Here is a 15,205-nt window from a genome sequence, read left to right as displayed (position 1 = left end):
AGTCTGTCCTCAAGGGCACCAGCAAGAGAGAAGTCTCTAGAAAGAAATAGGACTGAGAGTCCCGCAGTCTATCCTCGAGGGCACTGGCCGCAGGGATGGCAGACGCTTCGGAAATGCTCCACGTCACCGAGTCCCGCAGCCTGGCCTCGAGGTCACCTGCACAGAGAACCCCTCGGAAAAGCTCCGGGTCAGCAAGGAATGAGTTGGCTGTGTGGGGGCTCCTCACTGCACTGCTCTTTCCCGACCTGTCCCGTTGCGTGCACCGAGCACTGTGGCATGGCTGTGTCGCTGTCAGCACATATATCACGACGTGTCACAAAGGGTCACCATGGAACACTCTCTCCCTTACCATCCCATGGTGACCACGGTGCACTGTGTCACAGAGAGCCCCAGGACACACCCCCACCCCACCCAAACTGCCCCAGCTTGCATGGAAGACCTTGCCCCAAGTGTTGAATACGCAGCTAGCAGGAACTTTAGGAACAGCCAAACAAGAAGCAGCTGCTCCTCTGCTCTGCCTGCTCAGGGCAGCAGAATGAGCCCCCATGGCTGCCAACGGAGCAGGGCAGGAAGGGCACCGGGGCCTTCCACTGGCCCTGCCACGGCCCCTTTGGGACCAGTCCCGGTGCTGGGGGGCCCGGCCCACTCACAGTGGCGTGACACAGACACGGGCAGGCATGCTGCTCAGTCCCCTGGGGCATGCTGCCATCAGGAGTCCCTGAGGAGGGGGTGGGCATTCAACTCCCTCTCGGAGGAATTGGTGGCAGCTCAGCTTGCCAAGTGCTTGCCACATCATCTTTATGTCCTACTCCATGCTGGACTGTTCTGTGTTCATCTTGCTCACCTCCTCATGGAGACCCTGACACAAACCCATGGCCTAGGACCCCTTATCCTTCCATTTGGAGCCCATCACACAGCCAGGTCAGCAGGGATGGATCCAGCACCTCCTGCCCAAGCCAGGCTCTGTGCTGGATCATGGAATCCCCTCTGAATGGCAAACACCTGCTGCCCTCTGGCAGTGTGAAGCCATTCCCCTGTTTGTCCTGGCCCTCCAGATGCTTGTCCAAAGCCCCTCTCAGTCTCTCTTGGAAGCCCTTTAGGCACTAGAAGAGGCTCTAAGGTCTCCCTGGAGCCTTTCCTTCTCCAAGCTGACCACCCTCAGCTCTCACCCTTTCCTCACAGGAGAGGGCTCCAACCCTTGGAATATCTTCATGGTCTCCTCTGGATTTGGTCAAACAGCTCCATGTCCTTCCTGTGCTGAGACCCCAGGGCTGGAGGCAGCTCTGTGTCACAGCACATGTCGCAGTTGAGTTGGCCACCATACACAGAGAATCACCACACAATATCAGAAAGCTCCAACCCACACACTGTAACACCTCACCTCTTCAGAAGGCCGCAAGCATCTGCCCTTCTTCTCCTTCAGCCCAGCCTTTCATAGTCTTCCTGTTGATGCACTGCACCTGTGTGCCCTCTGCTCCCTTTGGTGGTTGGTCAGTGCCCCTGGGCACTCCAGAGCTCATTGCTGTCAGTGCTGCTCACAGCTGTGCCCAGTGGGATGAGGCTGGGCCCAGCCCCACTCCCAGTCACCACAAACTGTGTGCCTACAGCTTTGCAGATGTTCAGGTCTCACCCTGAACTCCCTGTCTTTCTGCCCACGCTGTGTGATCAGCCCAGGACATGGTTGGTTTCTGGGGGTGAGTGTACATGGCCAAGGCATGTCCAGCTCCCACCCACCAGTATCCACAGCTCCTCCTTGGCAGGGCTGCTCTCAATCCCTTCATCCCCCAAGCTGGACTGATGCTGGGGGTTGCCCTCACCCAGGTGCAGCATCAGCACTTGGCCTTGTTGAACCTCATGAGGCTTCCATGGGCCACTTCCTCAGTTTGTCCAGGTCCCTCTGCATCATTCAGTCCTTCAGGTGAGGCATTGCACCCTCAGCTTGGTGCCATCTGCAAACTTGCTGAGGTGCACTCAATCCCTTCATCAATGTCATTCATAAAAATATTACACAGTACTGATCCCTGTACAGACCCTGAGGATCACTTGCTTTCTCCTAAGTGTACCAGGACACTGGAAGACCATGTGGGACAAAGTGGGTGGCATCATGTCAAGAGACAGTGCTTAGGATCACCACGGTCATGGCTAAATCTTGGATCTCTTTTTATTGCATGTAATAAACCAGCCTGCATTTGTATCTCTCTTTTCATGTGCTGCAACTCCTGAAAAACAGAAACAGATTTCCTCCAAAACAGAAAAATAATCTCAGAAAGTTTTCTTGGAAGAGTCTGGGGCTGCCACCCAAGATGTCAGGTCCCAAAACCATAGATCAAAAGACTCCAGATGCATGGGATGAATCTTGAATAGATTCCAAACCTGAAAGTTTCTCCAAAGGAAAAAAATCACCTCAGCTAACATCCTGGGAATAGTCTAGGACTGACACCTGGGATCTCTGAAATCAGAGATCAAAACACTCTAGAAGATCCCTGGGAAGAGTGCCAGAGGACTCCTGGAAGAAGCAGTTTCTATCAAACAAGAATTGTACTGAATATATCCTGTATCTACTTGATCTCTTCTGCATGTGCTCAATCCAAAATTGCAGCTTGGAGCAGATTTTAACAATAGGTGAAATCCACACAGCCATGTCCTCTCAAGACACATCACCACATGACACTTGAATAATTCAGTTTCAGCAAGAAGAAATTTAAATGCAGAGTAATATCACAGACAGGTATAAAGAGGTCCATAATTTGGAAAAGGCAAACAGGGCTGAATTGAGACAGCCTGAGCTGAATCTTCTTAAACAAATAAGTTTTTCTGTCTTGCTTATCTGCATGAGCGTAAGCAGCAGGATGAGGGAAGTGATCATTCCCCTTTAGTGAGCTGCTTCCTTGATTACATTTTTCTGTGGCTAAATGCTTTAGAGGAGGCACAGGCTCCCAGCATGGTTTGGTGGATATGGTGCTCACACGTCTGGGGACAGGCAAGCCAAGCCACATGACATGAGGCTGCTGTGCCAGCTCCCCTCTGCCTGGGACACACACTAGCAGACAGAAAGGAGAACACAGTGAAGTTCCTCTTGCATCACCCTTAGCAATTTCTTATCCCATCTGACTTCCAGCTCTGACAATGACCTGTGAATGTCCCAGGGCACCACGGTCTGAGTTGGGGGAAGCCTGGAGCCCTGGACTCAGGCTGTGCCATGATGCCAACCACCTCACAGCTTTCTGCTTCAGCTGCCCCTTCTCCAAGGGCTGGTGGTGACTTCACCTGCGGAAGGTAGGTGCCACCAGCTGGGGGACAGAACAATAAGAAAATTAAGCAAAGCACTCCTTTTCTTACACATCTGGGGGAGGACAGGTGTCCTTCCCCTCCCAGCACGGGCTCCAGAGTAGAGCGAGTAACTCAAAGGCCATCACTGGCACCCACAGTACAGAGGTCAGCTCAGCAGGGATTGTGCGGTGCCCCCCAAGCCCCAGTGGTGGGCACAGGGGAGACCTCAAATCCCACACTCTTGGTATAGACAGACAGACTGTGACAATAAAGGCAGCCTTGCGACCCAGGATGAGAGTCTGTCCAAATGTGAAATACAACACAGCTCGGCAGCTTCATCTGATCTTCAAAATGGTCTGAAAAGGCACTTCACTCCCCATCTGGGGATGGAGAACATACCTGGAAAAAACCTTAGAAAGGGAATGTTTAGAAGAGGTTCAACAGCAAGCAGAGGCTCTGCAGCACCGGCACAGCACCCTTCCCTGGCAGAGGCAGCAGTCAACATGCTAAGGTCAGCATGGAGATGTCCCATGCAACACACACCGCCACGGCCCCACACAGACACCGGGATCCAAGACAAGTCCAGGGCTGCAGGTTCAAGTAGACAGGGCTCCCTGCTCCTCCTGCCCTGCCCCAGCTGAGGGGCTGGCTCTGGCTCTGGCTGGCAGCTACCCAGCCAGGGGGCTGTTGGGATGCAGCCGGCAGAACCGCCCCAGCGTCCAGATGGGGAAGATGTTGCGGTACGCGGTGTAACTGATGGCACACGACTTGTTGAACACCCCAGCAATGTTCTCCTGAGAGACAAGCAGAGAGCAGAATGGTATGAGTGACAGGGGACTGCTGCGTGTTCAGGAACTTCTTGGAAAGACTAAAGATGTACCTGAGGCCAGTCCCCGTTGGGCAGCTGCTTATCCATCAACACTTTAATGCCCCTTTCCAGCACACTGATGTCAGGGTACCTACAAAGCACAAGGGAAATGTAAGCATCTTTATCCAAACATCTGCAAACCCTCATCCACATGTCTGGGGAGCTCAACTACCTCCAGGCTGCCCTGAGCTTGCCCCAGGCATGCTGAGTGCTTTGGGACCCTCCCCACAACCCCAAGACACTAAATAATATGAATACGGCACCATTTTCCCAGGCTGGAGGCCTGCAGTCATGATCAAAAGCTTTGCTTTGCACTGGGTCACACCAGCCAGGCCCAGGGCCACCCAACCCAGCTTGATCTCTTTTCCCTGAGCACTGGGGCTACTCTTACCTGACAGCCATGAGCCCCAGCAGGGCCCAACAGGTGTTGTGGATCTGTGACTCAGCACTCTGCACATATGTGTGCTTCTCGCAGGACTCAAATCATCTCCCCACCTGCCATCTGCCATCTGCTTGGAGATCAGGAACTGGCAGGCCTGGGCCACTTCTTGGCAGACAGTCCTGCAGGGATGGGAGCCAGAATCAAGAAAGGACTGGGGACAGAGAGTATTTGGATGCTCACAGTTCTCAGCTGCAAAGAGAAGAAGTGCCCATGGCTGGGACTGCCCTGAGTTTGAGGGTGAGGCAGCAAGTATGCCCTGGCCATACTGCAGGCACTGGATTTGGGAGGAGCAGTCCCTGAGGCAGGAGAGCCCATGCACAGCCAGGGATCCATCCAGCTCCACCACAGAGTCCTGCCCTGGCCCAGGAGGTAGGCAGGGCTAGGGTACCCAGACATTCCCTTCTCACCCGTCATGGTATGTGTGCTGCATGCTGGCAAACGCCTCCAGACCAAACCAGGTGCCGTAGGTGAAACAAACCCCCCAGCTCCTAGAAGAAGGGGAGAGCAGCACTGTCAGGGGTGAAGGCCACAGGGAGAGGCAGGCTGCAACACAGCTGTGTTCACAGCAGAGCAGAGCCAGGCACAGAGCTACAGCCTGCCTTCCCCTATGACCCAACCATGCCCAGTCCCACCAGCACCTGCTCCCAGCTAACTCAGGTGTCAGCAGAACTGGGACCACAGGAGCTGGAGCCACCCCAAACTTCTCTGCGTCTTGTACCTGTTCTGCCTGGGCTGGAGGGAGGTTAACTGAGAGCAAAGCACAGCAGCTAGAGGAGGATCAGCCCTTCTTTTCCCTCCCAGAGATCCTGCCAGCCAGGAATGCTTGCCATGATGATCCCTCTCCCACTGGGGCAGCCAGAAGAAAACGGGGTGCTGGGAACACCACCTACCCTTCCCAGGACCCATCCGCTCGCTGCTTCTTGCGACAGAAATCCAGGCCCTTCTGCAGAGTCTCCCTGGACAGGAAAGAAGTCATCCATTTCAGAAACAACTCAACCTCAGTGTTTGCTTCACTGGGGGCTCCATCAGCCCCTCTGAGGCTTGGATGGGTCCCATTATTGGAGGGCACAAGAGACAAGAGCATGCCGACAGGCAGCTACATTGTTCAAGAGGCCATGGCAGGCAGCTTGGGACACTGAGCCTGCCTTCTCCCCTGGCCAGCTCTCATCTCAGTGCCTCACCTGATCTCCACGGCTTGGTGCTCAGGGAACTGGCTCTGGAAGTGTCTCAGTGCCTGCATGACAGCGGATGTGCATTCCACGTATGTGTAGTCAATCATGATGTCACCTGCCAGCAGGCAATGGGTATCAGTGCCACAGCCCCTGTGTGGGCAAGCCTCCAGGCCAGCTGCTGCCAGCCTGCCCCAGACCCAGGGCACATTGATCCCCTGTCAGTCATCCACTGGGCATGGTGAGCCCAGGCCACTTTGTCCCTTCTCAGTGAGCAGGACAACCAACCCCCAGAGCAGCCCTTACCAAACACCTGCGAGGGGTTCAGCAGCTCCAGTAAGTGGCCTCCTGGCTTGGTTTCGTAAGTGGCAAAGCCTCCATCAGAGTTCCTCATGCTCAGCAACTGCCCAGACAAGCAGAGAGGGGGGGTGGTACAACCTCATGGGCAGTACTACTCCAGTCTGGCCCCAAGCCAGCTGTGAGGGTAAAGTCAGACCTACAGATCTATGGGGCAGGCAGAAAACCAAGTCCCAAACCACCGTGACAAAGCAAGCTCAGTCTGGGCCATCACATGACATTAGGTCACATAGGCAGCTCTGAATCAAGTGAGGGTGGAAACCTCCAGGAGCACATGGCTTTGGATCTGCTGTGGTTCTCCAAAGGGAAAGCAGAGCACCGTGTTGCTTTTGGAAAAGCTGAGCAGAGCTGGATGAAGCTGAGCAGGAGCCTGAAGTGGCACCTAAAGGCCTCTCACTGCTTCTGCTCCATCAGCCTGATTGCAGGGCTCTTTCAGAATACGTTTCCTGCAGTGCCAATGCCATTGATGAGAAGTGATTCCAGCACAAAGTGCAGAAGACTCAGCCCCTGAGCTGTGACTGTCAGCTGCACAAAGGGAGCCAAACTGGCTGAGAGAGGCAGAGATTCCTACCAGGAGCCAAGATTAACCAAGGAGACACAGGGTGTGGGATAGACTCAAGGCAAAGCAGGAGAGCAGGTAAGAACTGTACAGCCCTCAACATTCCTCTCAATCCAGAGCTTGCAAGAGAAGGAAACTCCTTTGGGATAGACACCATCACTGCATGGCCAAAATCAGGGGACAATTCCCAGCATAGGAAGATTTCCACCATCTTGCAGAACAAGGTGCTGAGTAATTTTCTTCTGCATGTGCTGCAGCAGAGAACTTGCTTTGCTGTACACCCAGGGAATGATAGCACTCTCCTCTTCCAGCACAGTGTCAAAGCTCCAGCTGCCAGCACTTACCTTGTCCTTATTAATGAGAGACAGCTCCATCTCAGAGACCTCCCGAGCGACAAAGTTCTGAAATACCAGCTCTGGTGGGGAAACCCCAAACCAGCTCTGTTTCGGGGCAGCTGACGGCAGCTGGAGAGGCGAGAGAGAGCAGGGAGAGCTTCAGCTGCTGGGAGGAAGGTTCATGAAGGAGAATCTTCCACTGATCCCCAGGGAAGTACAGACTCTGGGCGAGCACGTCTGCCCAGCCCACACTGGGCAAACAGTGGCTCACCCACCTCTGCTCTGAGTGATCCAGAGCTGCTGGGCCACACAGAGCAGGCTCAGGCCAAGCTGCTCTTTGGGCATCTATTTCTCCAGGTTTCATTCTCCACAATGCCAGGCAGCACTTCCCTTAAGCACAGCCCTGTGCCCATGTGGTCACAGAGCTCTGGGGCATTGACTGAGCATTCATGGCGTAAGTAAAACCCATGGATTTACAGGAGACTCCATGGGAAACAATTCTGGGATGTCCTTTACTCTGAGACAGGGAAACCAAAGCCCACACAACTGCAAATATCTTTTTTGCTCTAGAACTTAGACCTATCAGTAAGAAGAGCACAGGACCAGAGGAGGTGGGAGAGATGAAGTGATATTTGGCTGAAGCCAAAAGGTTATTAAGCAAAAGAATGGAATTTGTTGGTTCTATGTGTTGTTTGTGGTTTGGATTTGTTCAGGTTGGATGTTGAGTGTGGCAGTGAGAGGGACAGGGTTGAAGACCTGACCAAAAGGAGGTAGGATGAGAGGGGAGGGGACAGAAAAGTTGGTGGTGAGCAGAGAATGGAAGCTCCTGAGTACCCATCCAATGGGAAAGGGGACAGGGACCGTCCCAGCCGGGTGTAAAGGGCACATTAAGATTGCCATTTTCTCGGAGGGTGTGAGTGTGCTTGGCTCTGGGGGAGGGAGACACACCCGGCTCAGCTGAATCCTTACTAATAAACACTTTTCCTTTGCTTTGATGATTTTGTCCCCTTTCATTGTACTTAAAAGTCAGTGTGTTTCAAACAGAGGGAAAGGCAAAAAAATAAAAAGACAGATGAGGTGAAAATCAAAAGACAAGGGAGGTGAATGCTGAATGAGGATAAGGTTCAGTTATTTTCTCAGCAATTTGGGTAAAAGTAGAGTTGGTATCTCCTTTTGCCAGGAGTTTTAAATGGCTGCTTTTCTTGTCATTACTGCTACCTTATTTATTGCCACTGTAGAGGCACGTCTGGAATGACACAACAACAGCAAATGCTTCTGGAGCAGAGACATTGCTTTGAGAAAACTCTCCCCTGCTTTGTCTGCCTGCTTCAGCCACACTGCTGGCACTGCAGGGACACCAGCAGGTCACCTGTGGGACTTCACAGCAGACACATTCTGCTCAAGGGAGTGGCTGCAGCACACTGGCCCTTAGCTGTGCCCTTCCCTGAGGTGTTCCCAATGCCCCTCTCCAGGGCAATCCTTAACCACTTTGTTCCATGTCTCTTGCTGCCAATTTCCTGCTCAACAGCCCACCTCGGTCACCTGCCCCTTTGGACTGTGCTTTCTACTGGACCAGTCCTGCCAGAAAAGCAGCTTTAAACACACCTCTAAGTAGGCACTGATCCAGATAAAGTACATCCATTCCTCTCTGCCCAGGGCCAGTCCCCTGCACATCTGGCAGCCTGCAAAATCTAACACCCCATCAGGGTCCAACACATTGTTCCAGCCCAAAGCAGGAATGCAATTTGTTTTGCTAAATCTGAAGTAATTCCTGCACATCCTTGGCCTTCAAAGGCCAACACTGTCACTCTGGAGGGAGTCCTCTGACCCCAAGCATTTGATGGTGACCACACCAAAGAAAGAGGAGGCTATTTCAGAACGAGAATGGCAAATGGCAATGCTGTGCCTTTGTGTCCCCAGCCTTCCCCCTGTTAGCAATGGCAGCTACACTCCAGCACAGCCCAGCAGCTTTAACAATTTTTCTATTCAAATGACATTTTCCATTAATTCTTGTTTCACTAATTCTTCATGAAAAAAATGCCTGTTAAAATAAATTTATGACCTCTTGAGCTAATTATTGAACATGTTATTGGCACTCAGAGGATAAAAATCAACCTTTTTGAACAAAAGGCCTTTTTCTTGTTTCTCTGAACATACATGAGAAAAACCAGAAGTACAAATGAATTTCCCTTTCTCTTTGCATGCACTACCACAAAATACCAACTGAAGTGCTGTATTTGTACCAGATATGCTTGGGCAAGCCCTGAGGAACATGACAAAACCATTTCAGAGCCACCAACTGCTTCTGTGTCTTGAAACCAATGCTCTTACATGGCTTTTACAAATATTCCTGGCCTTGTAAGCAGTGGAGAGAAGCTGTATGTGCCAAGGACCATGAAAAGGGTGCTCAAGACAACCATTTGCTAGGTCTGGATGGTAGTAGCTTTCAGGTCTGGATTAATTATTCCCTGTGACACCTAAGCCCAGCTCTGCATTCTTGCATATTTAGTCTACTTTTCAAAGCTGCTAAAGACACTTCCTGCTAACAAGCTTTAAAATTTAAAGATGGAACTTCCTAGAAAACTTTTTGTCCAAATACTGACATTGTATTATTTAACTGAACTCTCTCTCGTGTTCCAGTCTTGATGAAGTGACACCACAGGAGGAGTCAGTGGATGAGAATTTAGGAGAAGCTGACAGACAGGAAAAAGAAAAAGCAAATCTTACCACAAACTTCAGTACAGTGTCCAATTGTTAGAATAATACTGATTTTTTTCTCCTGTGCTCAGTATCTCATTGGACAGCAGCTTCAGCAGCTCTGACAGAGTGGGATACTTTGCCAAGACAACACTCATGGCAGCTGTTGGTTAAAATGACTGGAAGGAAAAGAAAGTCGATTGTGAGTGTACAGGAATTATCCAAGGATCAAATGCTGGGTTTGGAGGGAACTGTACAGAGCCCTCAAAGCCTTGGGCCTGCTCAGCCCTGCCCTGCTCCACCCTGAACAGCTCAGATTACCCCACCCCTCCTGTGCTGCTCCCAAATCCAGTCCTGCCCATCCTCCCAGCCTGTGCTCCCTGGAGAGGAGGCAGAAGATCTGATCAGAAGATCTGAGTGCAAAGCCCTTTGCACTGTGCAGCTTCTAGAGATCCTTGCTGAGTTTCTCCATGTCCTTGATCAGCTCCAGCATGGAGCCAGAGAGAGTTGAATAAGCTTTGACAAACAGAGTATCTGCCATAAAAAGAGCAGGGGGCAAGCCCTTCCTGGCACTGGCAACACCACTGCTAGAGCATCCACGCTGAGGCCCAGTCCTGTCACACCCAACTGAGCTGAAACTACCCTCACAACTAGTGCAGGTTGATGCTTTTCAACTTTTGGGAACTTCCATTTGAAGCTCTTATGGCAGAAGTGTGAGATACAGCAACCATGGCCACAGCACAGGCTCGTCAGGATCACAGGTTTCTGCAAACCTTCTGTGGAAAACACAAAACCTCATCAGGAGAGCAGTACCCGGCCAGCAAACCAGAGCAGAGTGTGCTGTGCACAAACACCACATCCATTCAGCTCCACCTCTAAATGACTAAAGCTTCCTAAAGCTACACAATTTATTATTCAGCCATAGGCACAACTCCAGGATCCAAACTGACTGGTCACATCCAGGCCCAGAGCTCAGCTTTACTTACCCAGCACGGGCAGGAGCATCTCAAACTTAATTTTCAGTTGGGTTTAAATTTCACTGCATTTATTTGAGCAACGAAGGGACAGTAATCCACCTCAGATGAACTGAATCACTCCCCACTTACACCTCTGAGTTTTAAAAAGCATTGCAACATCCACTGAGATGTGTAGAACTTAACTGCCTTTAAGCATTCATTTCTGCAACTTTTCCACCAGCACAAGACTTTAAAAATATCATTTTAAAGTTGCCATAGATCAAAAATGTCTTTCCACTCACAGTTAGTAGCATTACAGGCATTCAGAGTCTTTGTTACTACCACTGCAAGTTTTATGCTGGAGTGACACAAACAGGAATCATGCATAAGCTCAAAGAGAACTTTGGCTAATGTATCCAATCCCCCAATAGAAACAAAAGATTTCTGCACATCTGCTCAGTGGAAAAAAGAAAAAATGTGATTTAAGTAAGAGAGTTTGCAAATTCTTTTAGCATTTCACCAAGTAAGTCCATCAGAGTTTTTCTGTGCATGTGTCAGTCATTACATTTCTTCTACAACAGAAGCTGGAGATACATTAATCTTAAGAAATGCAGTAACTGCATATAAAATAGTTACAGGAAAACATGACCCTGATATGTGCACACAAATGGCAAACATCATGCCTGAGTTCTACCTAAGTCATTATTTTCAGTCATGTCATAAGGACTTTACTTTAGACACACTTTTAATCAGAGCAGCTCCCAGCAGTTTTACTGACCCTATCAAATGTAAGCAGGCTGTGGCTATTTGTGGACTTGAGCACAGCACAGTGTAAGTAAAGATGGTGGAGTACAGTGGTCAGAGTAAAAGTGGGAAGAACAGCAAATGACTTTGTAGAGATTGACAAGAAAGAAAAACCCATTTAGCTCTCGAATTAAACTTCCTTTTATCAAATGCAAAGCTGTGTAAAGCTTGAGCTGCACTTCCAGTTGTTTGCAACTGTGAGACCAAGAAATGAAGAGATGGGATGAACTATCTCAGGCTCTGTGCAACTCTCGAGCCACCCTTTGGCATAGGGAAAAACCCCACAGCAAATGTTCTGATTATCTTCTGGAAAAGTAAAAACAAATTACCCCAAATCAAAACGCAATGAAATCAACTTCAGCTGAACAGTTAAAATGAAACCAAAGTGTTACTGATTTGGAGAATATCTTTGGACTTCTTCCACAGTTTTCAGAGCAACACGTCCCATTCTGGGGGTTGTTGACACAGGCACAGAGAGTGCTGCACACTGAGGACCAGAGCTGATAGCAGGGATCAGGGTTTTCAGCTGACAGATTCTTCTCAGACGTGGAGAGAGTTGTTCTGTTAAGGAAATGCAAACAAGTCCCAGACAGTCAAGGAAACATAGCTGCTAACCAGCCTACTATTTGTCTGTTTGAATTGCAACCCTGTTCACCTGAACAACTGCAGCAGCAGGCTGATGCAGCCTGTGTCTCTGACATGGGTTTGCCCATTTTCTAAAAGAGAACACACACAAGACTCCAGAGACAAATGCAACTGCAGACAAAATCTTAACAGCAAGTTGAATTTACATACATACATTCCCTTTCCTAAGCACATATCCTCCCCACAAGGAAATACAAAATCATATCAACATATTGGTAAATAACCTTTCCATGTCTCTCTCTTTCTAGACACTCTCAGAAACTATGGGTTTGCATTTGCAAACTCTCTTTTTAGAACTAAACCACGTTCTGCTGTTTAAGGAAATCCAAGTGAGCAATGACCTACTTCGACAATTCAGGTTCGGTTACATGCAAACATTCATCTTTATAAATTCACTTCACCACAACATTGCTTATTGCATGTTCCAAAGTTTGGACTGCAGATTGGCAAACAGAAAAGGAGTGTTGTCGTAACACAGAAAAAAAACCAACTTACCATTATTTGACACCAGTACTAAGATGACAGAAACAGACATTCTTTTCAAGTTCACATCAGAATCCTTTTTAATTCAAAATAAAATGAGTTCTTCAAGCAATGCAGAAGTACACAAAGTCTGCTGACAAGACACTGAAAACAAAAAGTGAAAACCATTAAGTCCTAAAGTAATCTACTCATCATCCTAAATTATTAAGTTTCAGTTGTGGTCACTATGTGGGGAGCAGAGACAGGGCAGGACTATGAAGTGCCTGAGGGCTTCCCCCTGCAGTGAGTTCTACACCAAGCAGAACCCTGGCAAGCTTTGGAACAATCCAGGAGTCACTGAACACTTGCTGCTGAGGGACAGGGGGAGTGCAGCTGTCTGGTAACTTAAAGACATCCTGTGTGCACAAGTCAGCAAGGCACAGATCAAATCTGGGGATGGACAGGGCAACTGGGGCACCTTCCCTGCCCTTGCTCCAACTGACAATCTTGTAGTCTCATTTTGTGAGACCAAAAGAAAGTGGAGACAAAGCAGGAGCACAAGTAATGACAGGGGGCCATAGCACACTCAGAAATACAAACAGCGTTATTTTTATTGCCATTACTTTCTAGAATAATCCCCAATGTAAATAAAGCTGCTTCCTTTACGATGCAATGAGCACTCGACTTGGCAAGGTCATTTTTAAACATCAAACCACCAATTCCTCCAAAGTATTCGCTTGCTTCACCTACAAGAGGAAAAAAGAACAGAAACTTTTCCTTCTATTTCTCTGCAAAATGAAAGGCTTCTAAGATTTTCCAACATCTCAAGCCTTATGTCCTTTAGACATTTTTACAGTGCCCACCAGTTCCTTGGCATATATGGGGAACATAAATGCCTGCATTGTTTCTAAGGAACAGCCTTTCTTACTGTTTTGTTGGCAAATGGAATAGACAGTGACCACAGCCTCCTGCTGAGACAGAGGGCAATCCAACTGAGATTTAAGGCATTCCAGCAGTAAGGTCAGATCTGTTTTCATATCTAGGAGCAAACACAAAAAGCTTCATTAAAATTGTTATCTTTTCTCTCTATTAATCTAGTCAGTATTAGAATAAACCTGTCAAAATGCAGTATGTAGGTGTGTTTTAAAAAAGGGGGGGGGAGTGAGCCAAAATGGAGCTACATCACTTCTATTCAGCCACAAACAACACACCTAGAAATATTTCTGTCCATCCTTTGTTATTTGAGCATGAGTTCCTTTCAGAGTAACAGCCTCCTTTTAATATTTCTGGCCTTTCATTACTAGTAACTCTTAGAAAGTCTGATGTAAACTACTAAATGTTAAACTCACAGTTGCAAGGTGCATTAAGTGTAAATAATACAGAGCCATTAAAGTATTCAGAGTGCAAATAAAATTCAGGGTGCAGTTGAAAATCTGTGGAGTAGTAAGGAAAGAGTCCAAGAGCACAAAGCTGCTCCGTGGTACTGAGGTACAGGAGACATAAACCATGCAGCACAGCAGCAGAGCCCTCAGTCAGGTGGTTGGAAACAGAACACAAAATATTCTCTGGGCACCTACACACAACCCTGGGTGGGAAAACAGACTTGGAAAATCTGCTTCTTAGTCTTTGGGGTATCATTAAAAGACTTAGTTGATAATTATTTCTAACAGTGACAGAAGATATTGTTAACAGTAAACCCTTACAAGGTTTGAGGGTTCTTAAAGAAGTTAAAATACAATAAAAATGTGGATAACTATTAGCAAATTAAAAACAAAAAATGTGACTTCGTAATGGTGTGTTTTACTATGTGTGCAGGTTTGACATTGGATTTACCCTTTGCATATCCAATACAGTATCCAAAATGTGGAAATTAGGAAAAAGCATGTTCTCCCAACTGCTCACCACCCCACAACAGGCCTATCACAGTCTACTAAAACTTTGTAAAATTGATGCAGATTATAATGACAAATTATATTAGATATCTTACCACACTGATTTATCTGCACCTTTTGAGTGTTCATTTTTTTTAAATCTCTGCTCTTGTTCTACAACAGCAAGGAAAAGGTTTTTTCAGTTCTGTTCAGATTAGCAGTGTTTATAATATATGCAGTAGAAATGACATCATTTTTCTAAAATGCACTTTTCCCAGTTTTCTGCTTTTACTTTGTCATCTCACACACACACAGTTGAATGTATTGTTGTATGGCAGAGTTTTCCTTTGGAAATACAGTCTTTTATAACAGCCCTGCATTTGTAACTAACAGGTGATCATCTTTTGAGAGTGGACATTCTGCAGAAATCAGGTCGTTCCATGTTACCCCTGAGGGGCACTGTCAGTAAAGAACATCCCCTGCTCTGTGTCACTGATCACAACAAAGCTGATCCAACTTTCCTTACAAGAGTGGCCACCTTTGCCATCAGCCAACAACTGGCACCAAGACCAAGTCATGTTACTTAGGGGATGGACACTCTAAAACACTCGGCCTCCTGCTGCTCAAGGAGCCACCAAACCATCAGCATTGTTCTGGCAGCACTGATCAAACCAAGGGCAGTGAGCACAGAGACATGTTCCTTACAGGGAGAACCCACTGAAATTCCCCAAAGACATTGCCACATTACATGAACCATGCAACCCACCAAA

The 15,205-nt window shown here is 48.3% G+C and overlaps 2 protein-coding genes across 2 annotated transcripts in view; one reads left to right on the top strand and one right to left on the bottom strand.

Moving 5' to 3' along the window:
- The window catches only part of LOC132334955 (zinc finger protein 850-like), a 300,730-nt gene that overhangs the window by 118,968 nt on the left and 166,557 nt on the right, over nt 1-15,205 (top strand). The gene's annotated exons all lie outside the window — the stretch shown is intronic.
- Nucleotides 2,680-6,233, bottom strand: LOC132334800 (lanosterol synthase-like). Its single transcript, XM_059860954.1, is given in 8 exon segments — nt 2,680-4,064; nt 4,151-4,229; nt 4,530-4,623; nt 4,626-4,699; nt 4,988-5,068; nt 5,471-5,536; nt 5,762-5,867; nt 6,056-6,233. Coding segments are annotated over 8 exon segments (714 nt in total). The 5' UTR covers nt 6,144-6,233; the 3' UTR covers nt 2,680-3,938.

Source organism: Haemorhous mexicanus, chromosome 16 (genome assembly GCF_027477595.1).
Source record: "Haemorhous mexicanus isolate bHaeMex1 chromosome 16, bHaeMex1.pri, whole genome shotgun sequence".
NCBI classification, from domain to species: Eukaryota; Metazoa; Chordata; class Aves; order Passeriformes; family Fringillidae; genus Haemorhous; species Haemorhous mexicanus.
The sequence above is the reverse complement of the archived record's forward strand: the minus strand, read 5'-3'. Positions and strand labels throughout refer to the sequence as shown.